At 45.6% G+C, this 22175-nt stretch overlaps 1 protein-coding gene across 2 annotated transcripts in view; it reads left to right on the top strand.

Annotated features, from left to right (window-relative positions):
* Window positions 1-22175, top strand: part of LOC310782097 (glutamate receptor ionotropic, kainate 2) — a gene marked incomplete at both ends in the record, with an annotated part of 89338 nt that overhangs the window by 21979 nt on the left and 45184 nt on the right. The window contains 5 exons of one of the 2 annotated variants that reach the window (XM_083642776.1): window positions 5621-5788; window positions 8197-8460; window positions 14253-14434; window positions 15647-15700; window positions 17659-17832. In XM_083642776.1, coding sequence (XP_083498902.1) covers window positions 5621-5788; window positions 8197-8460; window positions 14253-14434; window positions 15647-15700; window positions 17659-17832 — 842 coding nt within the window. The remainder of the gene's footprint in view (window positions 1-5620; window positions 5789-8196; window positions 8461-14252; window positions 14435-15646; window positions 15701-17658; window positions 17833-22175) is intronic. The other variant, XM_083642777.1, reaches the window with a different exon arrangement.

Here is a 22175-nt window from a genome sequence, read left to right on the forward strand (position 1 = left end):
CTAAAAGCTGTGTGCTTTCTTTGGAGCCAGCAGCCTATCTACGTTATATACTGATAAGTTAATTCACTCCTGCTCATTTTCAGACTCACTCAGCAGGCCAGGGTCGCTCCCTCAGGCTACCAGAGTCATAATTATCTATTAGGCCAGTGACAGGATTTCCATCATATGTTACAGTGATTCTCGGGGTTCTGTTCTTTTGAATATTTCATGTGTCGTATGTGTGGTAGATTCCCTGCCTACCAACACGAGGGTCGCAGGTTCGAGCCCCCGCGTTACCTCCGGCTTGGTCGGGCATCCATACAGGCACAATTAGCCGTGTCTGCGGGTGGGAAGCCGGATTAAGGCTATGTGTCCTGGTCCCTGTACTACTGCCTCCTCTGGTCGGTCGGGGTGCCTTTTCAGGCGGAGGGGAACTGGGGGGGAATAGCGCAATCCTCTCATTCTCTACGTCCTGCCGGTGAAACTCCTCGCTGTCCGGTGAAAAGAAGCGGCTGGTGATGTATCGTGGAAGCACGTGCTAGTCTACAACTCTGGAGCAATGACCGGGACAGCAGGGGGAATTGGCCAAGTACAATTGGGGAGAAAACGGGAGGGGAAAAAATCCCGGCGGGGAAAACTTGATGGGAAAAAAAGAAGATGAATGTGCGGCTTGGGGAATATAAAACATGTCTTAATCACATTATAGGGTACAAGCAGGAGGACCAGCCCACTGGAGCTCATTACTATAGGTCACAAACTACAGTCTGTGCCGGTGAGCCTTGGTGAGGTGCAGCAGATCTCTCATCTTACGCTTCAGACTAACCTTCGCTCATCCTCTGCTGTATTATCTGCTGAAGGAGAAACACCATCCAGTCAGATATGAAGACAAAATATGTTGCTGTGCCATGGTGACAGTGATGAAGCTAGCGTCGCTAGGCTAGTGACATCTTCCTCGCCCTCGTGCACCAGTCCCTGCTCCGGCCAGACACTATTTATAGCTACAGCTCTCTCTCTCTCTCTCTATCCCCGCTCTTTCTCAATGCTTCACTCTCTCCGTCTTCTCTCTCTCCACTCTTTCAGACTCACTTTCTCTCGCTCTCTGTAATTGAATCAATAAACAGGCTTTAAACTTTTCCTCAGTTTGGATTTGGCCAATCCAACTGGGTCCTTGGAGATGATGGGAGGCGTGCAGATGGACTCCTGAAGTCGGCTCGCGTCTCCAAGTTTTTCTCATGAGCTGCTCTCTCTGCAGTCTTTCATCTCCCCCCTCCTCTCTCTCAATCATTCTCTTTTAAGTTTGATTCTGTAAAGCTTTCTCAGGATTTAGTCCGTCCACAGAGGTGAACTAAGGTTTTTGGAATGTGGAATTTGCCGTTTCTTTTTTTGGTTTATTATGAGAGTATCTCCCTGACTCTAGAGCCGTTTAAACGGGTTAAGAAGTATTCCTTGTGAACAGTCAGTTGTATACTACAGCCCTGCAGCAAGGGACATTGTATTTGAATAGAGCAAAAACGCATAATCTTCTCTGAAGATGCATTAAAAATCTGATCATATCTCTGGAGACACATTTGCCCACATTAACAGCAAAATGGAAATGCCTCCCATTTACATATGTAGATGTACAATGTAAGTGGAAATAAATCAGGTAGCCGACAGCTTGGATAGCAACGTAGCTGCTTGTCAAAAATGGACTGTCGTGCAATAATAGTCTGTGTGTGAACGGGAAACAAACAAAAGGAGCTGTTCCCTGTCAATCTTTGCCATGTAAAAGCTTAGGAGAAGAAGCCATGTGTATGGTGGCAATCTGTGCTTTGCGAGGCAAGGAGGAATCAAATCTCACTGACATGCATCTCTTTTGCCAGGTGTAAATGTAATTCAGCTATCATGTCTGGACAGATCGTGGAAAGGAGGTGGTGTGGTAGAAAGGAGGTGGTGTGGTAGAAAGGAGGTGGTGTGGTAGAAAGGAGGCAGTGTGGTAAAGGAGGCGGTGTGGTAGAAAGGAGGCAGTGTGGTAGAAAGGAGGCAGTGTGGTAGAAATGAGGCGGTGTGGTAAAGGAGGCAGTGTGGTAAAGGAGGATGTGTGGTAAAGGAGGCGGTGTGGTAGAAAGGAGGCAGTGTGGTAAAGGAGGTGGTGTGGTAAAGGAGGCAGTGTGGTAAAGGAGTCAGTGTGGTAAAGGAGGCAGTGTGGTAAAGGAGGCAGTGTGGTAAAGGAGGTGGTGTGGTAAAGGAGGCGGTGTGGTAAAGGAGGCAGTGTGGTAAAGGAGGCAGTGTGGTAAAGGAGGCGGTGTGGTAAAGGAGGCAGTGTGGTAAAGGAGGCAGTGTGGTAAAGGAGGCAGTGTGGTAAAGGAGGCGGTGTGGTAAAGGAGGCAGTGTGGTAAAGGAGGCAGTATGGTAAAGGAGGAAGTGTGGTAAAGGAGGCAGTATGGTAAAGGAGGAAGTGTGGTAAAGGAGGCAGTATGGTAAAGGAGGAAGTGTGGTAAAGGAGGCAGTATGGTAAAGGAGGAAGTGTGGTAAAGGAGGCAGTATGGTAAAGGAGGAAGTGTGGTAAAGGAGGCAGTATGGTAAAGGAGGAAGTGTGGTAAAGGAGGCAGTATGGTAAAGGAGGAAGTGTGGTAAAGGAGGCACTATGGTAAAGGAGGAAGTGTGGTAAAGGAGGCAGTGTGGTAAAGGAGGAAGTGTGGTAAAGGAGGCACTATGGTAAAGGAGGAAGTGTGGTAAAGGAGGCAGTGTGGTAAAGGAGGAAGTGTGGTAAAGGAGGCACTATGGTAAAGGAGGAAGTGTGGTAAAGGAGGCAGTATGGTAAAGGAGGAAGTGTGGTAAAGGAGGCAGTGTGGTAAAGGACGTGGTGTGGTAGAAAGGAGGCAGTGTGGTAAAGGAGGAGGTGTGGTAAAGGAGGCGGGGTGGTAAAGGAGGCAGTGTGGTAAAGGAGGAAGTGTGGTAGAAAGGAGGCAGTGTGGTAAAGGAGGAAGTGTGGTAAAGGAGGAAGTGTGGTAGAAAGGAGGCAGTGTGGTAAAGGAGGAAGTGTGGTAAAGGAGGAAGTGTGGTAGAAAGGAGGCAGTGTGGTAAAGGAGGCAGTGTGGTAGAAAGGAGGCAGTGTGGTAGAAAGGAGGCAGTGTGGTAAAGGAGGATGTGTGGTAGAAAGGAGGCGGTGTGGTAGAAAGGAGGCAGTGTGGTAAAGGAGGATGTGTGGTAGAAAGGAGGCAGTGTGGTAGAAAGGAGGCAGTGTGGTAAAGGAGGAGGTGTGGTAGAAAGGAGGCAGTGTGGTAAAGGAGGATGTGTGGTAAAGGAGGCGGTGTGGTAAAGGAGGAAGTGTGGTAAAGGAGGATGTGTGGTAGAAAGGAGGCGGTGTGGTAAAGGAGGCAGTGTGGTAAAGGAGGCGGTGTGGTAAAGGAGGCAGTGTGGTAAAGGAGGCAGTGTGGTAAAGGAGTCAGTGTGGTAAAGGAGGCAGTGTGGTAAAGGAGGAGGTGTGGTAAAGGAGGCAGTGTGGTAGCGTAGTGGTAGATTTAAACGGCGGCCCTTTCTTCCTTCATTTGGGATTCTGAGCACCATAGGTGGGACATCTGGAACCGTAATCAGTTTTGTTCAGAGCTAAATAATTAACAAGTCTGAAGGGGGTTGTTAAGCTGACAACACCTTAGAAGACCATAGCGGTAACGATGTTGTATGGCTTCAGTGTGGCAGCGTGGATCATCTGTATTCATGGTGTTTTTACCTTTACGTTTTTACGTTGTAACTTTGTCAATTAACGAGCATCATGACGTGCGACCAACGTGAGCTCACAAAAATACGGGAAATGAATACGACCTTAAAACCGGCGATTTACGTGTAATCCTCCTTATATAAAAGGGAGCAAGTAGGCAATATCTGTTTCAATTTTTGGCCCACTGATGATGTCACAATGTCTATGACATCATCAGTGATGTCATCAGTGACATCATTATTGACCAAAATCATCTTGTAACATCACTGATGATGTCATAGGCATTGTGACATCATCAGTGATGCCATAGGCATTGTGACATCATCAGTGACAGTGATGTCATCAGTGATGTGAAGTTGAGCAATTGTGCACTGTGCATGCCAATAGAGAAGGCGAGGCCACACAGCAGCCGAGCTGCGGGCGAGGCTGTGCAGCGGGCGAGCCTAGGGTTTCGGCCCCTTTGCCTAGTGTATTAAAATGATGTGCCTCCAACACAAATTTAAATATGTTTCCCCACCATGAATGTGAAAACGTTTCTCCGCCACAAATTGAATTACTGTATGACCCAAAGGTTGGGTAATGGTTAAATTTAGACAATTAAAACCGCTTTGGTTAAATTTAGGCAAGTAAAACCAGTTTGGTTGAGCTTAGGGTTAACTTGTTATTAACTTAACTTGGTTAAGGTTAGGAAAATGGTTTGGTCATGGTTAAAATACCACCCACCCACAACACCCTTAACGCTACTTTCCAGCGTGCTATTTTGATGTCACAATACTTCCTGTCTATGCTGTTCACGTAACCGCTTCATGGTGGGAGCACGCCATTTCAACGCATTACGAGCCACCACCAACCAATGCGGTGTTAAGAGGTGGTGGTCATTTCCTGTATTTCTGTGGTGTGTGTGTGACTCATATAGCTGAAAGGTAACGATCTCCCAGGCAGGCACAGCATGCTACTCCACCATGTGTCCCTTTAGAAAGCAGGCAAACAAACAAAGACATAATGCTGCAGTATAGGATGCAGGAATAAAAGGGGGAGGATGAGAGCTTTTGTTTTTGAGAGCGAGAAATGATTTCCCAGAGAATTGTTCTTTTGTCTGTCTATAGTGCTGATGTTCTCTTCTTAATTTCTGACTTGAGTGGCTTACTGCTCAAATGAATGAGATGCCCACCCATCCTTGACTTCCCTTTCACTGCCTCTATCTCTCTCTGGCTCTCGTTTGCCTCTGCCTTGATCTCTTTCTGTTTTCAAACCCCTCTCTCTCTCTCTCTCTCTCTCTCTCTCTCTCTCTCTCTCTCTCTCTCTCTCTCTCTCTCTCTCTCTCTCTCTCTCTCTCTCTCTCTCTCTCTCTCTCTCTCTCTCTCTCTCTCTCTCTCTCTCTCTCTCTCTCTCTCTCTCTCCCATCCTCTGCTCACCTCATTGTCTTTCCTCCGCTCTTGTTTGTTTCTTCTCGCTCTCTCATTTGAACCTGGCTGAAATCAATGGGACAAAATGGAGGAGCGGACCTTTGTGTCAAGGCTGAGCGAGGGAGTTAAAGAAGGGCCGCCACCCCCGACCTCGCCTCACTAGCCGGCTAATTGCCTTTAATTACACACACGACTAGCGCTGAATGCAAATCAGCCCAGAGACGCGCACCCAAAACCACCCAAATCACCCAAAGCACCCAAAGCACACACTGTGAATCCATTTCCTGTCATATATGACTGAGCTCTACAACGTGACAAATCACAACAGTGTCCTGAGGGTGCAAAGACTGAATGCGTTTAAAAACATACTAACGTTTAAAAACGAGTCCTGGACTCGTTTTCAGGACTTGTGACTCGACATCATCATATCCATCATCCAGCTGCTTGAATATCACCTATGTTGAGGAATCTACTGTAATTATAGGAGGTATTAAAACGCCTTGTTCTCTGCTGCTTCTCTTCTCTCGACCTGCAGGGGGAATATTTGAATCCATTGAGAGCGGCCCCTCCGGAGCGGAGGAACTAGCCTTTAAATTTGCCTTGAACACAATCAACAGGAACCGCACCCTGCTCCCCAACACCACACTTACCTATGACATCCAGAGAATCAACATCTTTGACAGCTTTGAGGCGTCCAGGAAAGGTGAGTGAGTCACGCGCTGCAGAGGGGCGACCTCATCCTCCCTGTTAGATCTCTTTGAGTGCTTTCTTCATACTTCATCACACGCGGGTCAAATGGCGTTTGGCTGTCAGATGAAAAATCCTTTTAGTTTGGTAGCAAAAAGCTGGAAGAATGCATTACACCCATTGGTGGGGGGGAAGGGGGGTATTTATAATGAGATTTTAACAGATTAAACTGTCACTAACAGATGCTCATGAAATATACTCAACCTATAAATGACTATAAACTTGCAATATAAGTAAGAAAATAATTTTATTTTACAAGAATGTTTCTGCAATTTGCAGCAAATAAATCTTGTGTATTTTTTAAACTGTAGTGAGTCACACTGATCATATGGTTTTAGATAATCGTGGAAAATTAGCTGAATGCCATTTTAGTATACTATTCTGTGACTGACTATCTGACACAATCTGAACACTGACATTATCTGTGTTGCCCAAACAAACCTCTATGAAGGTTAAAGAAAATGCCAAGACATTTTGGTAAAAACGTTACTAACTGAATATTCAATAATTGCTATAATGTCATTTGGGGAATTGAAATTCAATGACTCATGATGGCAAAGCCTTCAAAAAGAAACCTTTAATTGACATAATGCATTACATTGATTGTGTCCACATCACACAGCACATTTATTCTGATCAGCATGTTGTTCATTGAACTCCTCAAGTATTGTGTACTGTCTTGTCTACTGACACTGACACACTCGTCTGACGTTAACCTGAAAGCGAAAGCAGCAACAGGGGCTCACACAGCTTGCAGGGGGCCCAGAGAAGCGCGTGGCTGTTATCATACATAGCAGCGTGTTTTGCATTGAAAAAGCTACTGCCTGTCTGCATCATGGAACGCTTTGTGAGGAGGAATAAAACGCTATCAATATCAGAGGTCAGTAACAGAGCTCCTTCGTAACTGTTTGTCCACATATGATTTCATCATCTGCCGTCTAACAGACGACGTCATACCCGGAAGAGTAGCCTAATCTAATTCAGCCCATTCACTCACAGCATTGCGCTAGCTTGCGGACCTGTTAGCTAGCCTGCAGCAACAACAACTGCTAAGTGCTAACTATGCTGCTAACAAAACTTTCTGTCCATTACAGGTTAATTTAGCTCTTCTAACAGACAAACAGTGTTGTGGAACAAACAAAGGCTTACCAGATAATTGCAATAGGCCTACTGTATGTCATGATGTTAGTATAAAACCATACTCATACTGCCTTTTCCACGGCCGTCAGAACTTGATGGTGATGATGGTGCGTTCAAGCTCCATCCAGTAAAAATTGATGTATTCAAATGTAATCTTATAAAAAGTAACGTTGATCTTGCAGTTATATACAAAATACTAGCCTCAACGCGAGACTCATCAGTCATTATCGCGTTGAGGCTAACAAAATACTGAAATCCATAATGTTGAATAGTTCTCGTTTTAATTAAACATAATGCTTAAAGGGAAAAGGGGGGGGAAACATGCATCCACCACCCCTAATTAATTAGTAAATTTTCAATCAATCAATTTCATATTTATATAGTGCCAAGAGTTATCCCATGGGGCATCTACTCTCAGTAGTATGAATGAATGAATATTTTATTTTCGTGGCCCATCCCATACGGCCGGGACACCTCAAGTTACACAAAATATATACAAACTTTTTTTTTTCCTCTTTTTTTTTTTACATTGTCCTGGCCTCCTTTTGGTGCTGTACCCTAGTGGTTCTCAGCAGGCAAATGAGGCTACATCACCATACAGATTAGACATAAATATACATACTGCACACACATACACATACAGTACACGTACAGATATAGACATCGGCACTGGAGACCATACCATTTTATCTATGCATTGCATTCCTCCTCATCCACAAAGCCTTTTCTAAGAAAGTGCCAAATGCAAAAGTTTCATATTGAAAAAGCCGTCTCAGTTTTTCAGTCTCCCAACCACACAAATACACTCTCTTTGTCTACCTTATAAAAAAGACTCCGCCTGATAGTATCATAGAAGGGACAATAGAATACAAAGTGCATTTCGTTTTCAACTTCCTTGAGTTCACACAGACTGCACAGTCTATCCTCCTCAGCAGTGCCCACATATCGGCCTGTCTCAAATATGAAGTAGTACTTGTATCACCAATACAAGTATCGGTACTACTAGTAGTAATACTTGTATTGGTACTTGGTATCGACAAGTCCCCAAATGTAAGTACTTGTACTGCAAAAAAGTGGTATCGGTGCATCCCTCCCTAGTTGTGTTCATCAGCATCTGTTGTTTTGGTGACTTATTGTTGGTTTTAAGGTAACATACTGTGCGTGGGTGGGTGTTTTTTAACTGTAAAAATGTAAAAAAGCTTCTCTCCCTCACTGTCCCACCAGCGTGTGACCAGCTCTCCCTGGGCGTGGCGGCCATCTTCGGCCCCTCGCACAGCTCGTCGGCCAATGCAGTCCAGTCCATCTGCAATGCCCTGGGTGTGCCACACGTCCAGACCAAGTGGAAGCACCAGGTGTCCGACAACCGCGACTCGTACTACGTCAGCCTGTACCCCGACTTCTCCTCGCTCAGCAGAGCCATCCTGGACCTGGTGCACTTCTTCAAGTGGCGGACGGTCACCGTGGTCTATGACGACAGCACAGGTACAGGTACAGTCGCTATCTGTCTTCATCTTTTACAGCGGTGGTGGGTTGGAGTAGTTTTTTTGTTTTGTTATAGTGAATTGCTACACCCTAAAATGTCAACCATGTCTCACGTGTGTGTGTGTGTGTGTGTGTGTGTGTGTGTGTGTGTGTGTGTGTGTGTGTGTGTGTGTGTGTGTGTGTGTGTGTGTGTGTGTGTGTGTGTGTGTGAGGGGAACAAAACCTCAAAGCTGATGTTATGCCAAATATTCTGCGCCGAGAAACAGACCCAGAATATGGTGGGGATGCAATTCTTGCCGGGAATGCAGAATTCGGCATAACAGGTGTTGACGATTTGCATGTTGTGGACACGTATTGTGGGGAAAAGACCTGAATTACATATCTCCACCACGAATTTGAAAAGCTAGTTTAGGCAAATAAAACAACTTGTGTTAGGGTTTTTGGTTAGGCAACTTTGGGTAAGGTTAGAGAAATGTGTTTTTTTTTTACAAAGAAGAACATTTGCTAAAAACATGTAATGGCTTACGGTTGAAATGTACTTTGAAAATGCAGGGAATCGAACCCTGGTCATCAGCATCAAACACAAACGTATATATACGACCACCATCCACCACCCCGACCACAGCACCCTTACTGGCCAATGTTTACACAGTACTGTGTCACACTACTACAAGAGGGGGGACAAGAAAAACCGTGTCGCAGGCACCAAAGATCCTTCCAATTGAAATACATTAGTTTGAGAGTCGTTCTGAGTGTCAACATTTTTTTCAGATTTTTTTCTTCCTTTTCTTTTTTACAGTGTCAAATTTCGTGACTATTTCACAAACTGCCATGACACCGGGTTGAGAATGTGCAGATTAGAAAGAGAGGAGGCATCTGGTGAACTTGGGAGCGAAAAAAAAACTGCCATTTTCCCTCAGCGAGTTCAGTGAGAGCTTTGTAACCTGTCAACTTAATTCAGAAATCAATAGCTTAGTGTTCTGCGTCAGTCGTCCTCCAGGTACTGCCCATGTCAGTCTCCCCCATGGGACAGAGCAACAGCGTTGAGGGAAAAGAAGTGAACTACATTACCCAGAATGACCCTCTGTCTCTTTAGATGAATGCCATGCAGAATTTTTTTATGTGGGGTCTGACAGCGGCCATTAATAACAGAGACACAGAAGCAGAGACACTCGATCTCTGACGGTGGCTATCTGTCTGTCTGTGTGCTGCGCTGCTGCTTTATCCTGTGACTTTGCAGAGCAGTCATGATATGCATTTTAAAAAGTGGTGTGATATTTCAGCCGTCATGCTGTGATCTTCTTATGAGGTGAAGTGGAATATGGCTCAAGAGAAAAGATCATATTTAAAATGCTGATCTAACGCCATAGTTGGCAATGATGTGGTTGACAACTTAATGTAAGTAGGCTAAATTAGAGTTGGTGGTGGGGGGGGGTTTAAATGTTTGACAAGGCGTATTATGAATTCACTCCCCACTCTGAACAAATTAATTTTAGTCGTTTAGTTGATATGCTAAATTGTGGCTCTGACTCCTGATCTGAACCCTCTTGAGGTGTTCCTTTTGTCAACTGGCGGACTTTTTAGACGTTTTATGAGGCTTTCGGTTCCTCTGAAAATCCTCGCTCTCCACGTCTTCTGCTGCAAAGATTTCGTCGGACATCCGCTCCTGCGAAACGCCAGTGGCCGCCGGTGACTCGTCCCGCTCACCGCTTTATTCCGACTCATCTCCTTGACCTCGAGCTGCAGACCCGCCCCTGCCCCCGCCCCCGCCCCCACCCCCGCCCCCGCCCACACCTCCCGGGCACTCTTGATTTCCCAGCAGCTGTCCTGATGAGAAGCCAGAGATCCTCTTGAAAGGCGACCTCTCACCTCGCTCTGTCAGACAGGGGAGCCACCTCTGGGGAGCGCTTCTGCCGTAATACACCTGACTCCCTGGAAGTGTGACAGTCGGTGTGAGAAGTAGCTGCTTATACCCCCCCCCCCCCCCCACCACCACCACCACCACCACCCCCTCCGCCCGACAACCTGAATTCCCTCCCACCCTGGCTGTAATCACACAGCTTCATGCTCCAGGGCTCTGCTGCTGCTGATTGGAGCCTGTCTGACGGCTGGCAGGAAAAACTATCGGAGGGGATAAAATATTCACACACACCGCCGTTAGAGGATCCAGGCGGGGAGGGAGGATGGCGGGGGGGGGGGGGGGGGGTCTGAAGGCATTAGCCAGAGCCCACAAACATCTACGCTGACAGTGTTTCCAAAACGTTGAGCTCCCCTGACAGAATCTCTCTTTTCCCTCGCTTAACACCTCCCAAAGTGTCAGTGTGAACAAAAACACGGAGAGGGAGAGGTGGGCCTGGAGTGGGGATCTTTTGGGATTACCTGAGGGAAACTGTAGCTTCAGAGTACTTCTCCCCACAATGGTACTTTCCATGAACAAGACCCCCAATGTTCCTATTTCACACCTATCTTTCTACAGGCCTCGGGGAGCCCCGGACCCACTCACACAGTAAGACCATTAAACTGCTCACACAGCACTTCATTTCAAAAAAAGAAGTGGGGGGGGGGAGCGGCTGGCTGAGCCATCTTAAAGTGGTTCTACAAAAAAAGAGAAAGAAAAAAAAGAAGAAAAAAATACTATCTGTCTAGCTCCCTCTCAACCCGCCCTCGCTCCATCCATTTTTATACCCATGACAAGTAATCATCTCTCCCATCAATCCAGCCTCTTTCATCCCTGGACTCTGAAGTTCTCTGCTGAGGGAGAAACTCATTGTAATCTCATCACACCATCTCCCGGAGAGCTTTCTACCTGAACGCGTGGCCGAGAAATGAAAGGTGAAGATTGTAGCTCAATATGTGATGGCGGCAGCGGCGGCGGCAGGCTCCCCAGGGGGGGAGTACACGCCGCGCAAACACAGCCTTTCTCATCAGAGCACATCTGAAGTGTGTGAGAGAGAGAGACAGGAGAGGCAGGACTGACCTCAGCTTTCCATCAGTATCAAATTGAACCTGTATTCCGTGCTGCTGTGCGGCGCAGTGAAGACTGGAGTGAACCAACACTATGCAGGCATCTGTGGGACGTGAAGGTGAAGACTGGAGTGAAGAACCAACACTATGCAGGCCTCTGTGGGACGTGAAGGTGAAGACTGGAGTGAACCAACACTATGCAGGCCTCTGTGGGACGTGAAGGTGAAGACTGGAGTGAAGAACCAACACTATGCAGGCCTCTGTGGGACGTGAAGGTGAAGACTGGAGTGAAGAACCAACACTATGCAGGCCTCTGTGGGACGTGAAGGTGAAGACTGGAGTGAAGAACCAACACTATGCAGGCCTCTGTGGGACGTGAAGGTGAAGACTGGAGTGAACCAACACTATGCAGGCCTCTGTGGGACGTGAAGGTGAAGACTGGAGTGAAGAACCAACACTATGCAGGCCTCTGTGGGACATGAAGGTGAAGACTGGAGTGAACCAACACTATGCAGGCCTCTGTGGGACGTGAAGGTGAAGACTGGAGTGAAGAACCAACACTATGCAGGCCTCTGTGGGACATGAAGGTGAAGACTGGAGTGAAGAACCAACACTATGCAGGCCTCTGTGGGACGTGAAGGTGAAGACTGGAGTGAAGAACCAACACTATGCAGGCATCTGTGGGACGTGAAGGTGAAGACTGGAGTGAACCAACACTATGCAGGCATCTGTGGGACGTGAAGGTGAAGACTGGAGTGAAGAACCAACACTATGCAGGCCTCTGTGGGACATGAAGGTGAAGACTGGAGTGAACCAACACTATGCAGGCCTCTGTGGGACGTGAAGGTGAAGACTGGAGTGAAGAACCAACACTATGCAGGCCTCTGTGGGACATGAAGGTGAAGACTGGAGTGAAGAACCAACACTATGCAGGCCTCTGTGGGACGTGAAGGTGAAGACTGGAGTGAAGAACCAACACTATGCAGGCCTCTGTGGGACGTGAAGGTGAAGACTGGAGTGAACCAACACTATGCAGGCCTCTGTGGGACGTGAAGGTGAAGACTGGAGTGAAGAACCAACACTATGCAGGCCTCTGTGGGACATGAAGGTGAAGACTGGAGTGAAGAACCAACACTATGCAGGCCTCTGTGGGACGTGAAGGTGAAGACTGGAGTGAAGAACCAACACTATGCAGGCCTGTGTGGGACGTGAAGGTGAAGACTGGAGTGAACCAACACTATGCAGGCCTCTGTGGGACGTGAAGATGAAGACTGGAGTGAACCAACACTATGCAGGCATCTGTGGGACGTGAAGGTGAAGACTGGAGTGAAGAACCAACACTATGCAGGCCTCTGTGGGACGTGAAGGTGAAGACTGGAGTGAACCAACAATATGCAGGCATCTGTGGGACGTGAAGGTGAAGACTGGAGTGAACCAACACTATGCAGGCATCTGTGGGACGTGAAGATGAAGACTGGAGTGAAGAACCAACACTATGCAGGCATCTGTGGGACGTGAAGGTGAAGACTGGAGTGAACCAACACTATGCAGGCCTCTGTGGGACATGAAGGTGAAGACTGGAGTGAAGAACCAACACTATGCAGGCCTCTGTGGGACATGAAGGTGAAGACTGGAGTGAACCAACACTATGCAGGCCTCTGTGGGACGTGAAGGTGAAGACTGGAGTGAAGAACCAACACTATGCAGGCCTCTGTGGGACGTGAAGGTGAAGACTGGAGTGAACCAACAATATGCAGGCATCTGTGGGACGTGAAGGTGAAGACTGGAGTGAACCAACACTATGCAGGCATCTGTGGGACGTGAAGATGAAGACTGGAGTGAAGAACCAACACTATGCAGGCCTCTGTGGGACGTGAAGGTGAAGACTGGAGTGAAGAACCAACACTATGCAGGCATCTGTGGGACGTGAAGATGAAGACTGGAGTGAAGAACCAACACTATGCAGGCATCTGTGGGACGTGAAGGTGAAGACTGGAGTGAACCAACACTATGCAGGCATCTGTGGGACGTGAAGATGAAGACTGGAGTGAAGAACCAACACTATGCAGGCATCTGTGGGACGTGAAGGTGAAGACTGGAGTGAACCAACACTATGCAGGCATCTGTGGGACGTGAAGGTGAAGACTGGAGTGAAGAACCAACACTATGCAGGCCTCTGTGGGACGTGAAGGTTCTGTAGGAGGGTGCTGAGGTTCTAGCTTTTTCTTGCTTTCGGCATCAGAGAATGCACTGTGTTGGATTAGTGTTCAATTCGGCCTGATGGCTCTGTAGCGCTCTATGTTCGCTTGCCAAGCGTGAGTAGGTGGATCAATAGACTATGGATTAGGAAGCCCTGCATACGAGGCTTTTTCATGGCCTCCTCAGATGTTGGCAGTCACGAAAATGTAATCTATGCATTCGTGTTCATGGACACGATTTTGCCATTTTCTTTGTCAAATGAACATGACATAAAGAATCGTGCCAAAACGGTCACTTGTGTTACGATTGTTGTTTTAGGCAACTAAACAACTTGGTTGGGTTTTTAGGCAACTAAAACAACGTGGTTAGGGTTATGCTTATGGTTTGGGTTAGGGCTAAAACAAATGCGGCGCTCCGGTATGAAAGATAAGGAAGTTACTGCCGGTCCACCCATCCCGTTTCAATGTCACACACACATAACCTCCAGTTGAAATACGTGGTCGTTCTAAGTGTCACGAAAAACATGAAATGCACGATTGTGATACACGACTCAATAGATTAGATAGCAAAGCCCTCCCTGTCACTGCATCTTTACAATTCACTTTTCACTTGTTCCTCGTCATCTCTGTCCACAGGTCTCATCCGCCTGCAGGAGCTGATCAAGGCTCCGTCAAGATACAACATCCGTTTGAAGATCCGACAGCTGCCCGCGGAGTCCAAGGACGCCAAGCCCCTTCTGAAGGAGATGAAGAAGGCAAAAGAGTTCCATGTGATCTTTGATTGCGGACATGAGATGGCCGCCTGGATCCTGAAGCAGGTTTGAACCCCACCCCGAGTCTGTCTTACGAGCCACGATAGCTTGTTAGTTCTCTTAAGCAAGTACCAGAGTCGGGGGGACAATTCACTGATTCAGTAGGTGAACAGCAACTGCACTCATCTCCATTATTTGTCAACAGGATGGATGGGTGACCTTATCAGTTGGGATCTTTTGCAGTATTTGAATTTAAATCCACTCCCTCAATTAGAAATGAATTGAGTGCAGTCCCAGAATCTCCATAATTCCACCTTATAGACTCACAGACTCAATACTTAGTTCATGTATTATGCATACATACTAAAACAATAAGCTCATTACCTTCCCTTTATTACTCCCTCTTTAAGCAGCAATCCATCTGACTCTGATACCTCATTTCTACCATGTGTGCATGGCTTATCTCTTTATAGAACATTAGATCTCTATTACTGACCCGTCATAATGGATGCTCTCCATTGCACAATAAAGGTTTTTTAATCAGAAAGTCTCATTCTGCTCGCAGGCATGTTACATTCATTTATAAGGAGCACATTATTTATGAGAACTGTGGGAGGGATTCAGGTCTTTTTTTACAAGTGTATTGCAGCTTTTCACAGCTTTGCCCATGGAAAATAACAAGAATGGATACCGATGGTGACTACCTGGTATAACACGATCTTGCATAGCTCCAGTGGGCGCTTATTCCAGCACACTCAAGACTACTGCCAACACGGGGTGTAGATCGTTGTGCTGGTTCAAGCTTTGGAAGGAAGTGAACTCATTCTAACATTGTTCTGGCATTACTGACTGCAAATACTCCAAATAGAAAACAACACGAATCTTGTTCTTGTTTACTTATGTATGTGTGCCTGTTCACATACAGAGGGAGCTGTGAAATAAAATCATATCAAGACAAACAACACATTTTGTGTGAAAAATACCTCTCTAAATTAAACATCCCTTTCAAAACAGGCAAATGAGGCCCCAGCTTCTCTTTTCAGCTCTTGTAAGAATTGACGGTATTGTTTTTTATTCGTGCATATTTGACATTCATTATGTCAGGTGTTTTTTGCCTGCTGTCTCCTTCCTGAGGAGAGACATGTTGAACCCAGATTAAACCAGGAGAGAGATGTCAGTATCAGTGTTGAACCCAGATTAAACTAAGGATAAATACAGGAATAGAATACAAAACAAGCTTGTTGTTAAGTTATACTCTGTTGTGTTTTCTCCCTGTAGGCTTTGGCCATGGGTATGATGACAGAATACTACCATTATATTTTCACTACACTGGTGAGTAACCTGACATTTTGTGATTATACAGTATGCTTTGTACAGTACGTTTGTTTGTTCAGCATTATCCAGTCGGTTGACAATGTGTGCCGTTTGAAAATATTGACTTAATTATTTCAAGTCAGGCAATTCACACCTCTTCTGATTGTTGCAGGACAAACATTCCAAAGGTACCGAGGTTCTTAAATGTTACTGTGAAAACACATTTGAATAAGTCTCACCCAGGGCCCAGTCTAAGAAACATTTACTATTGCTCTCATCATTTTCTTAAACAGACCTGCAGCCCAGCTTTGTGCTGACGGTTTGAGAAGCATGGGTATATAATGCTGACCGTTTTTCATGTTAATAATTGAGTCTATATTCTGTACTCTTGAGGTATCCTGAAGTTTCAGTTGAGAAAGTTTTACTTATTTGCTTATTTTCCGAATTCCGCACCACCCTTTTTGTCCCAATAAGCAGTCCAAGTGTACATCATAGGAACACAAAGGAAATTGGATATATTTTATTCTGACACCGGCAGCGATTGAAGTTCTCCTAAGTTCTTTGATCTAGCCACTACAAAGATTGCTTTGCGTTACACCCTGGGTAAAAAGCATCACATCTTCCCTCAGCCTGGAGGAAAGAAGACAGAGAGATGGGATAATAGCCCTGAGCAGATGAGCCTGTCATTATGGTCCTCACAAACAAATGGCCCGCTGTGTTGTTTGGACTACAAAGGAAGAATGTCTGAGAAAACTCATCTGAAACAAAAAACAAGACATTTACCAATACGCCGGGTGTGATGTGACTATCCGTTGTGCGACCCAACATAGAGACCTGGCGTGGGTGTGAAAGGAAAGGGCGCGGGTGACAGCGGGTATGTCAGGAGAATGGCGATTATCGGCCTGTTTCGGTGGCGTGCTGCTGCTTGTCACGCTGGAAACATGCCTACTTTAACATCAGCCAGTTTGGCAGCACAGAGGCCGCTGTAGGTCAAAGCTGCTCTACTGGTCCCCAGCCATTTTGCCTTCAGAGCGCAGCGACAAACATTGACCATGGCACCCTCGTCCCTCTGTCAACGGCGTCGTTGCATCCCGGAGACGTCAGAAGCCAGTCGGGCTGCGCGCAGGACAGTCGGGGTGTCCTTTCGCTTCCAGATGATAGATGGCAGTCCACCAAAAGCCTGCCTGTAACCTTGAGAGCCTCGCCTTAACCAAGGCCACTGCCTCAGCACGAGATCAAATGACTCCGGAAATACCTTAAAATCTGCTCTTTCGCTCGCACATGCTCAGTCTGCCCCTCAAATGCCACCCTAATTTATTACGGGCCAGGGCAGGTGCAAAGTAAGCAGTCCACAAGCAAAGATGGGCAATTTATGATGTCCTCCTAGCTCAAGCACAGTCCTGTCAGGGTAAATCTGACTAGTATAAAACACTTCTTGTTTTCTTCATAAAATTTAACTTACAAAGGATTGATCAAAGTGACTTTATACTTAATAAATAACTTTCAAAGGATTGATCAAAGTGACTTTATACTTAATAAATAACTTTCAAAGGATTGATCAAAGTGACTTTATACTTAATAAATAACTTTCAAAGGATTGATCAAAGTGACTTTATACTTAATAAATAACTTTCAAAGGATTGATCAAAGTGACTTTATACTTAATAAATAACTTTCAAAGGATTGATCAAAGTGACTTTATACTTAATAAATAACTTTCAAAGGATTGATCAAAGTGACTTTATACTTAATAAATAACTTTCAAAGGATTGATCAAAGTGACTTTATACTTAATAAATAACTTTCAAAGGATTGATCAAAGTGACTTTATACTTAATAAATAACTTTCAAAGGATTGATCAAAGTGACTTTATACTTAATAAATAACTTTCAAAGGATTGATAAAAGCGTCTGCTAAGTGAAATTGTAACATTGTAACTTACAAAGGATTGATAAATGTGTCTTTATACTTGCAGGACCTGTTTGCCCTGGACATGGAGCCGTATCGCTACAGTGGCGTGAACATGACGGGCTTCCGCATCCTGAACACAGAGAACTCTCAGGTGACGTCCATCATTGAGAAGTGGTCCATGGAGCGCCTACAAGCCCCGCCCAAACCGGACTCGGGCCTGCTGGATGGATTCATGACGGTAGGCCCGGACCACTTATGCTGCTTATGTTATGCTGTGCATGCAAAAGCACCTTTATAGCCCTGCTCAATGACCCAATCAATTGAAAACCATACATCATACAACAGCATCCGCTGCATTTTTCTTACCTAACCCACTTTCGCTAAGTGTTTATATTGAATGACCTTTGTGGGCGTCCGGGTAGATTCCCTGCCTACCAACACGGGGGGTTGCAGGGTCGAGCCCCTGTGTAACCTCCGGCTTGGCAGGTCATCCATACAGGCACAATTGGCCATGTCTGTGGGTGGGCAGACGGATTAGGGTAAGGGTGTGTCCTGGTCGCTGCACTCGCGCCTCCGCTGGTCGGTCGTAGCGCCTGTTCGGGGGCGAGGGGAACTGGGGGGGGAATAGCATGATCCTCCCATGCGCTACGTCCTGCGGGTGAAACTCCTCGCTGTCAGGTGAAAAGAGCGGCTGGCAAATGCGCAGGTATCGGAGGAGCATACAGTATAGAGACACTGCATGAAATAGGCCACGCCCATCACGGGGGAAAGGCTCCGTTCATTTCCACACACCAGCGTCATTTTCCTTGAATTAAACATAGCTAAAAGCTGTTGTGTTAAAAGCTGCGCAGACAACAAATGTAAAAAATCGCCAGTTAAAGTTTTTTTTGTACTCCTGAACAAAACAAGGAAGCCATTGAGAATTGGCGAGAAGAAAAATGTGGATCTAGCTGTCAAGGAAGTAAGTTGGAGTGTTCATCTTCCGTATATACGATATTTTTCTGCAACACGCAACCATGCACGTGACATAGGATAACGCCAGGATTGGAGGGGGGCTTTCTGTTTTCCCCCGTCTTGGGCGTGGTTTCTGAATGATGATGCGTTACGCAGTGTCTCTATGGCATGCTAGTCTACAGATTGGCAGAGGGGGTGAAGCAACAACCAGGACAGCAGGGGGAGTTGGTTAGTACTACTGGGGAGAAAACAGGGGGGAATCAGAGAAAAAACGTGAACAAAACATAGAATGGCCTTTCTAAAGCGACACTGTAGATGACGGCGAATAAAATGTATCAATAGTGAGTAAATGAATCAATCTTTTGATATATGCGGTAGTTTAAGAGTAGCGAGTGAGTGCCAAGTGCTGTTGGGGTGGGCATGGGAGCGGTGTGGCAGGGGCTTTGGGGGTGTTAACTCCTGGGTCTAAACGGTCAGTAATGAGCCAGTGTGAACGGTAATGGCCGTTTATCTGTCCTCCCGCCTCTCGCAGCTCTCCTCTGGGAGCACGGCCAAAATATGACAATCTGTCAGCGGGCATGCAGCGAGTGGGGGGAAATTGGATGGAAATGATGGCCTTGGTTTTTTTAGGATGCCGTCCAGAAAAGCATGTGATGTGATGAGGTGATTTGAAAGTGAAACAAGGATTTTGAGCTTGGCATGGTCATTCAAGGTCCCTTTCTGGAGCTGCTGTTGCAAACAACCAATTTACTCCAACCCCCCCCCCCCCTCAACACTTTCCTTGCAGACAAATGCCTCTGTTCCCCTCTTTCATTCCCTCTGTCTTTCTTGTTGCTATAGGTTTCAAATCGCAGAGCATCTCAAGAGTGTGAGAAGTGTGTAACGAGAGACGTGTCTTTACATCAAAGACTGGAAGATAAGCCTTTGAATTAGACGTGCCTTTCACAGATGTCCATGCTTACATGTCAATCACTGCCTTCATCCATTCTTCAACACAATCACAATTTAAAGCATACAATCAATGATGGAATACCATATTTTCACCTAAACGAAGCCATGTGTTTACTGTACATATATATCTTACAGATTATTATTATTATTATCATACACTCTATGATATTACAGTTAGCTCTGATGTCTTGCCAGAAATACACATTGCTGTAAATTGAAACATATTTCCCTCAAGCAATAGTATGTTTATACTTTACCCCCCATGGTGCTTATAATAAGCACAAAAACAAGCAAAGCAGTTATGTATGTAAAAAGATTAATGCAATGCAAAGAGGTTAAACGTCACTTGATGATTTTTTCTCTCTCTCCCGGAAATTAATGGATATGGATATGGATATGGATATGGATATGGATATGGAGGGTGTTGAATTGATTAATTAGCATAGCATGAATCATTTTGTCAGATCCTCATACTACATATTGACATATCTCACTGGACCAGAACCGTCGTTAAATAATAAATAATATGTCCAGAGGCTCATGCAAGCTTGATAAACTACTTCATTAGTGCGCTCTATTTATAAATCCCAGCAGTGATGTATTTTCCTTTTTGGAGGGTTCCACCCTAAGAGGATTCCTTATAATGACTGAAGTCAAATAAGCGGGAGATGAAAAATGAATACATCATGCTTACAGTAGAAATGGTATGATGATCGCATGAGTGCATAGCATTTTATTTTTGTAGAAATGGCTTAAAATAATATTTGCTTCGTTGTCGCTCAAATAGGGGGTAACGGATTAGTGTAGATTTGCGACACGTTTGTCCTACACCACCCTGGGCTGAAATAATTAAATTAAGCCGAGGAAGGTCTGCAGCAGCAGCAGCCAGCGGTATGACCTTCCTCGGCTCTCTCCCTCGCTCGCACACCTTGTTCGTATTCTCCGCAGCACAGAAGCCTCGCTGGGCTCTGGGCTTGTTTGCACTCGGTGACTAGGCAACAGTTGTGTATAGCGATGGTTACCAGGACAACGCCGGCTGTGTCACCTTGTGGTGTCATGAAGGATTGATTGACTGAGGAGGGAAGGAGGAGGAGGGTGAAAAGAAGGTTGCAGGAGAGGGGGATGAAGAGGAGGGGGGGCGGAGGAGGAGTAAGGAGCATTCAGAGGAACAGGCGATGTTTCCTTCACGCTACGGGCCTTGCATTGCTGCAGGGGGCGCTGTATAATCGCAGTGACTCTTGGTGAATGCAGGGGGCGCTGTATAATCACAGTGCATCATAAGAGCAGGGTTGCTAATTAGACCGTTTGTGTGTATGTGTGTTTGTGTGTATGTGTGTTTGTGTGTATGTATGTGTGGATCGCACTAATCTCCAGAGTAATTATAAGTTCAAATTGTTGTGAACCCTCCATCCCCAGGTGGCTCAACAGCAGATAGAGACCACCATGGCGATCCATTAACAAGCTAAATAATGTCTGTCTGAATAATAATCTCCTTCACTAATGTGCAGTGAGAACATTGTGGTAGATACACACACGTTCTAGCTGTGTCTGAATAATAATCTCCTTCACTAATGTGCAGTGAGAACATTCTGGTAGATACACACACGTTCTAGCTGTGTCTGAATAATAATCTCCTTCACTAATGTGCAGTGAGAACATTGTGGTAGATACACACACGTTCTAGCTGTGTCTGAATAATAATCTCCTTCACTAATGTGCAGTGGGAACATTCTGGTAGATACACACATGTTCTAGCTGTGTCTGAATAATAATCTCCTTCACTAATGTGCAGTGAGGACATTCTGGTAGATACACAAACGTTCTAGCTGTGTCTGAATAATAATCTCCTTCACTAATGTGCAGTGAGAACATTCTGGTAGATACACAAACGTTCTAGCTGTGTCTGAATAATAATCTCCTTCACTAATGGGCAGTGAGAACATTCTGGTAGATACACAAACGTTCTAGCTGTGTCTGAATAATAATCTCCTTCACTAATGTGCAGTGAGAACATTGTGGTAGATACACACACGTTCTAGCTGTGTCTGAATAATAATCTCCTTCACTAATGTGCAGTGAGAACATTGTGGTAGATACACACACGTTCTAGCTGTGTCTGAATAATAATCTCCTTCACTAATGTGCAGTGAGAACATTCTGGTAGATACACACACGTTCTAGCTGTGTCTGAATAATAATCTCCTTCACTAATGTGCAGTGAGAACATTGTGGTAGATACACACACGTTCTAGCTGTGTCTGAATAATAATCTCCTTCACTAATGTGCAGTGGGAACATTCTGGTAGATACACACACGTTCTAGCTGTGTCTGAATAATAATCTCCTTCACTAATGTGCAGTGAGGACATTCTGGTAGATACACAAACGTTCTAGCTGTGTCTGAATAATAATCTCCTTCACTAATGTGCAGTGAGAACATTCTGGTAGATACACAAACGTTCTAGCTGTGTCTGAATAATAATCTCCTTCACTAATGGGCAGTGAGAACATTCTGGTAGATACACAAACGTTCTAGCTGTGTCTGAATAATAATCTCCTTCACTAATGTGCAGTGAGAACATTGTGGTAGATACACACACGTTCTAGCTGTGTCTGAATAATAATCTCCTTCACTAATGTGCAGTGAGAACATTGTGGTAGATACACACACGTTCT

This window comes from Poromitra crassiceps, assembly GCF_964638095.1.
Source record: "Poromitra crassiceps genome assembly, chromosome: 9".
In the NCBI taxonomy this organism is placed as follows: Eukaryota; Metazoa; Chordata; class Actinopteri; order Beryciformes; family Melamphaidae; genus Poromitra; species Poromitra crassiceps.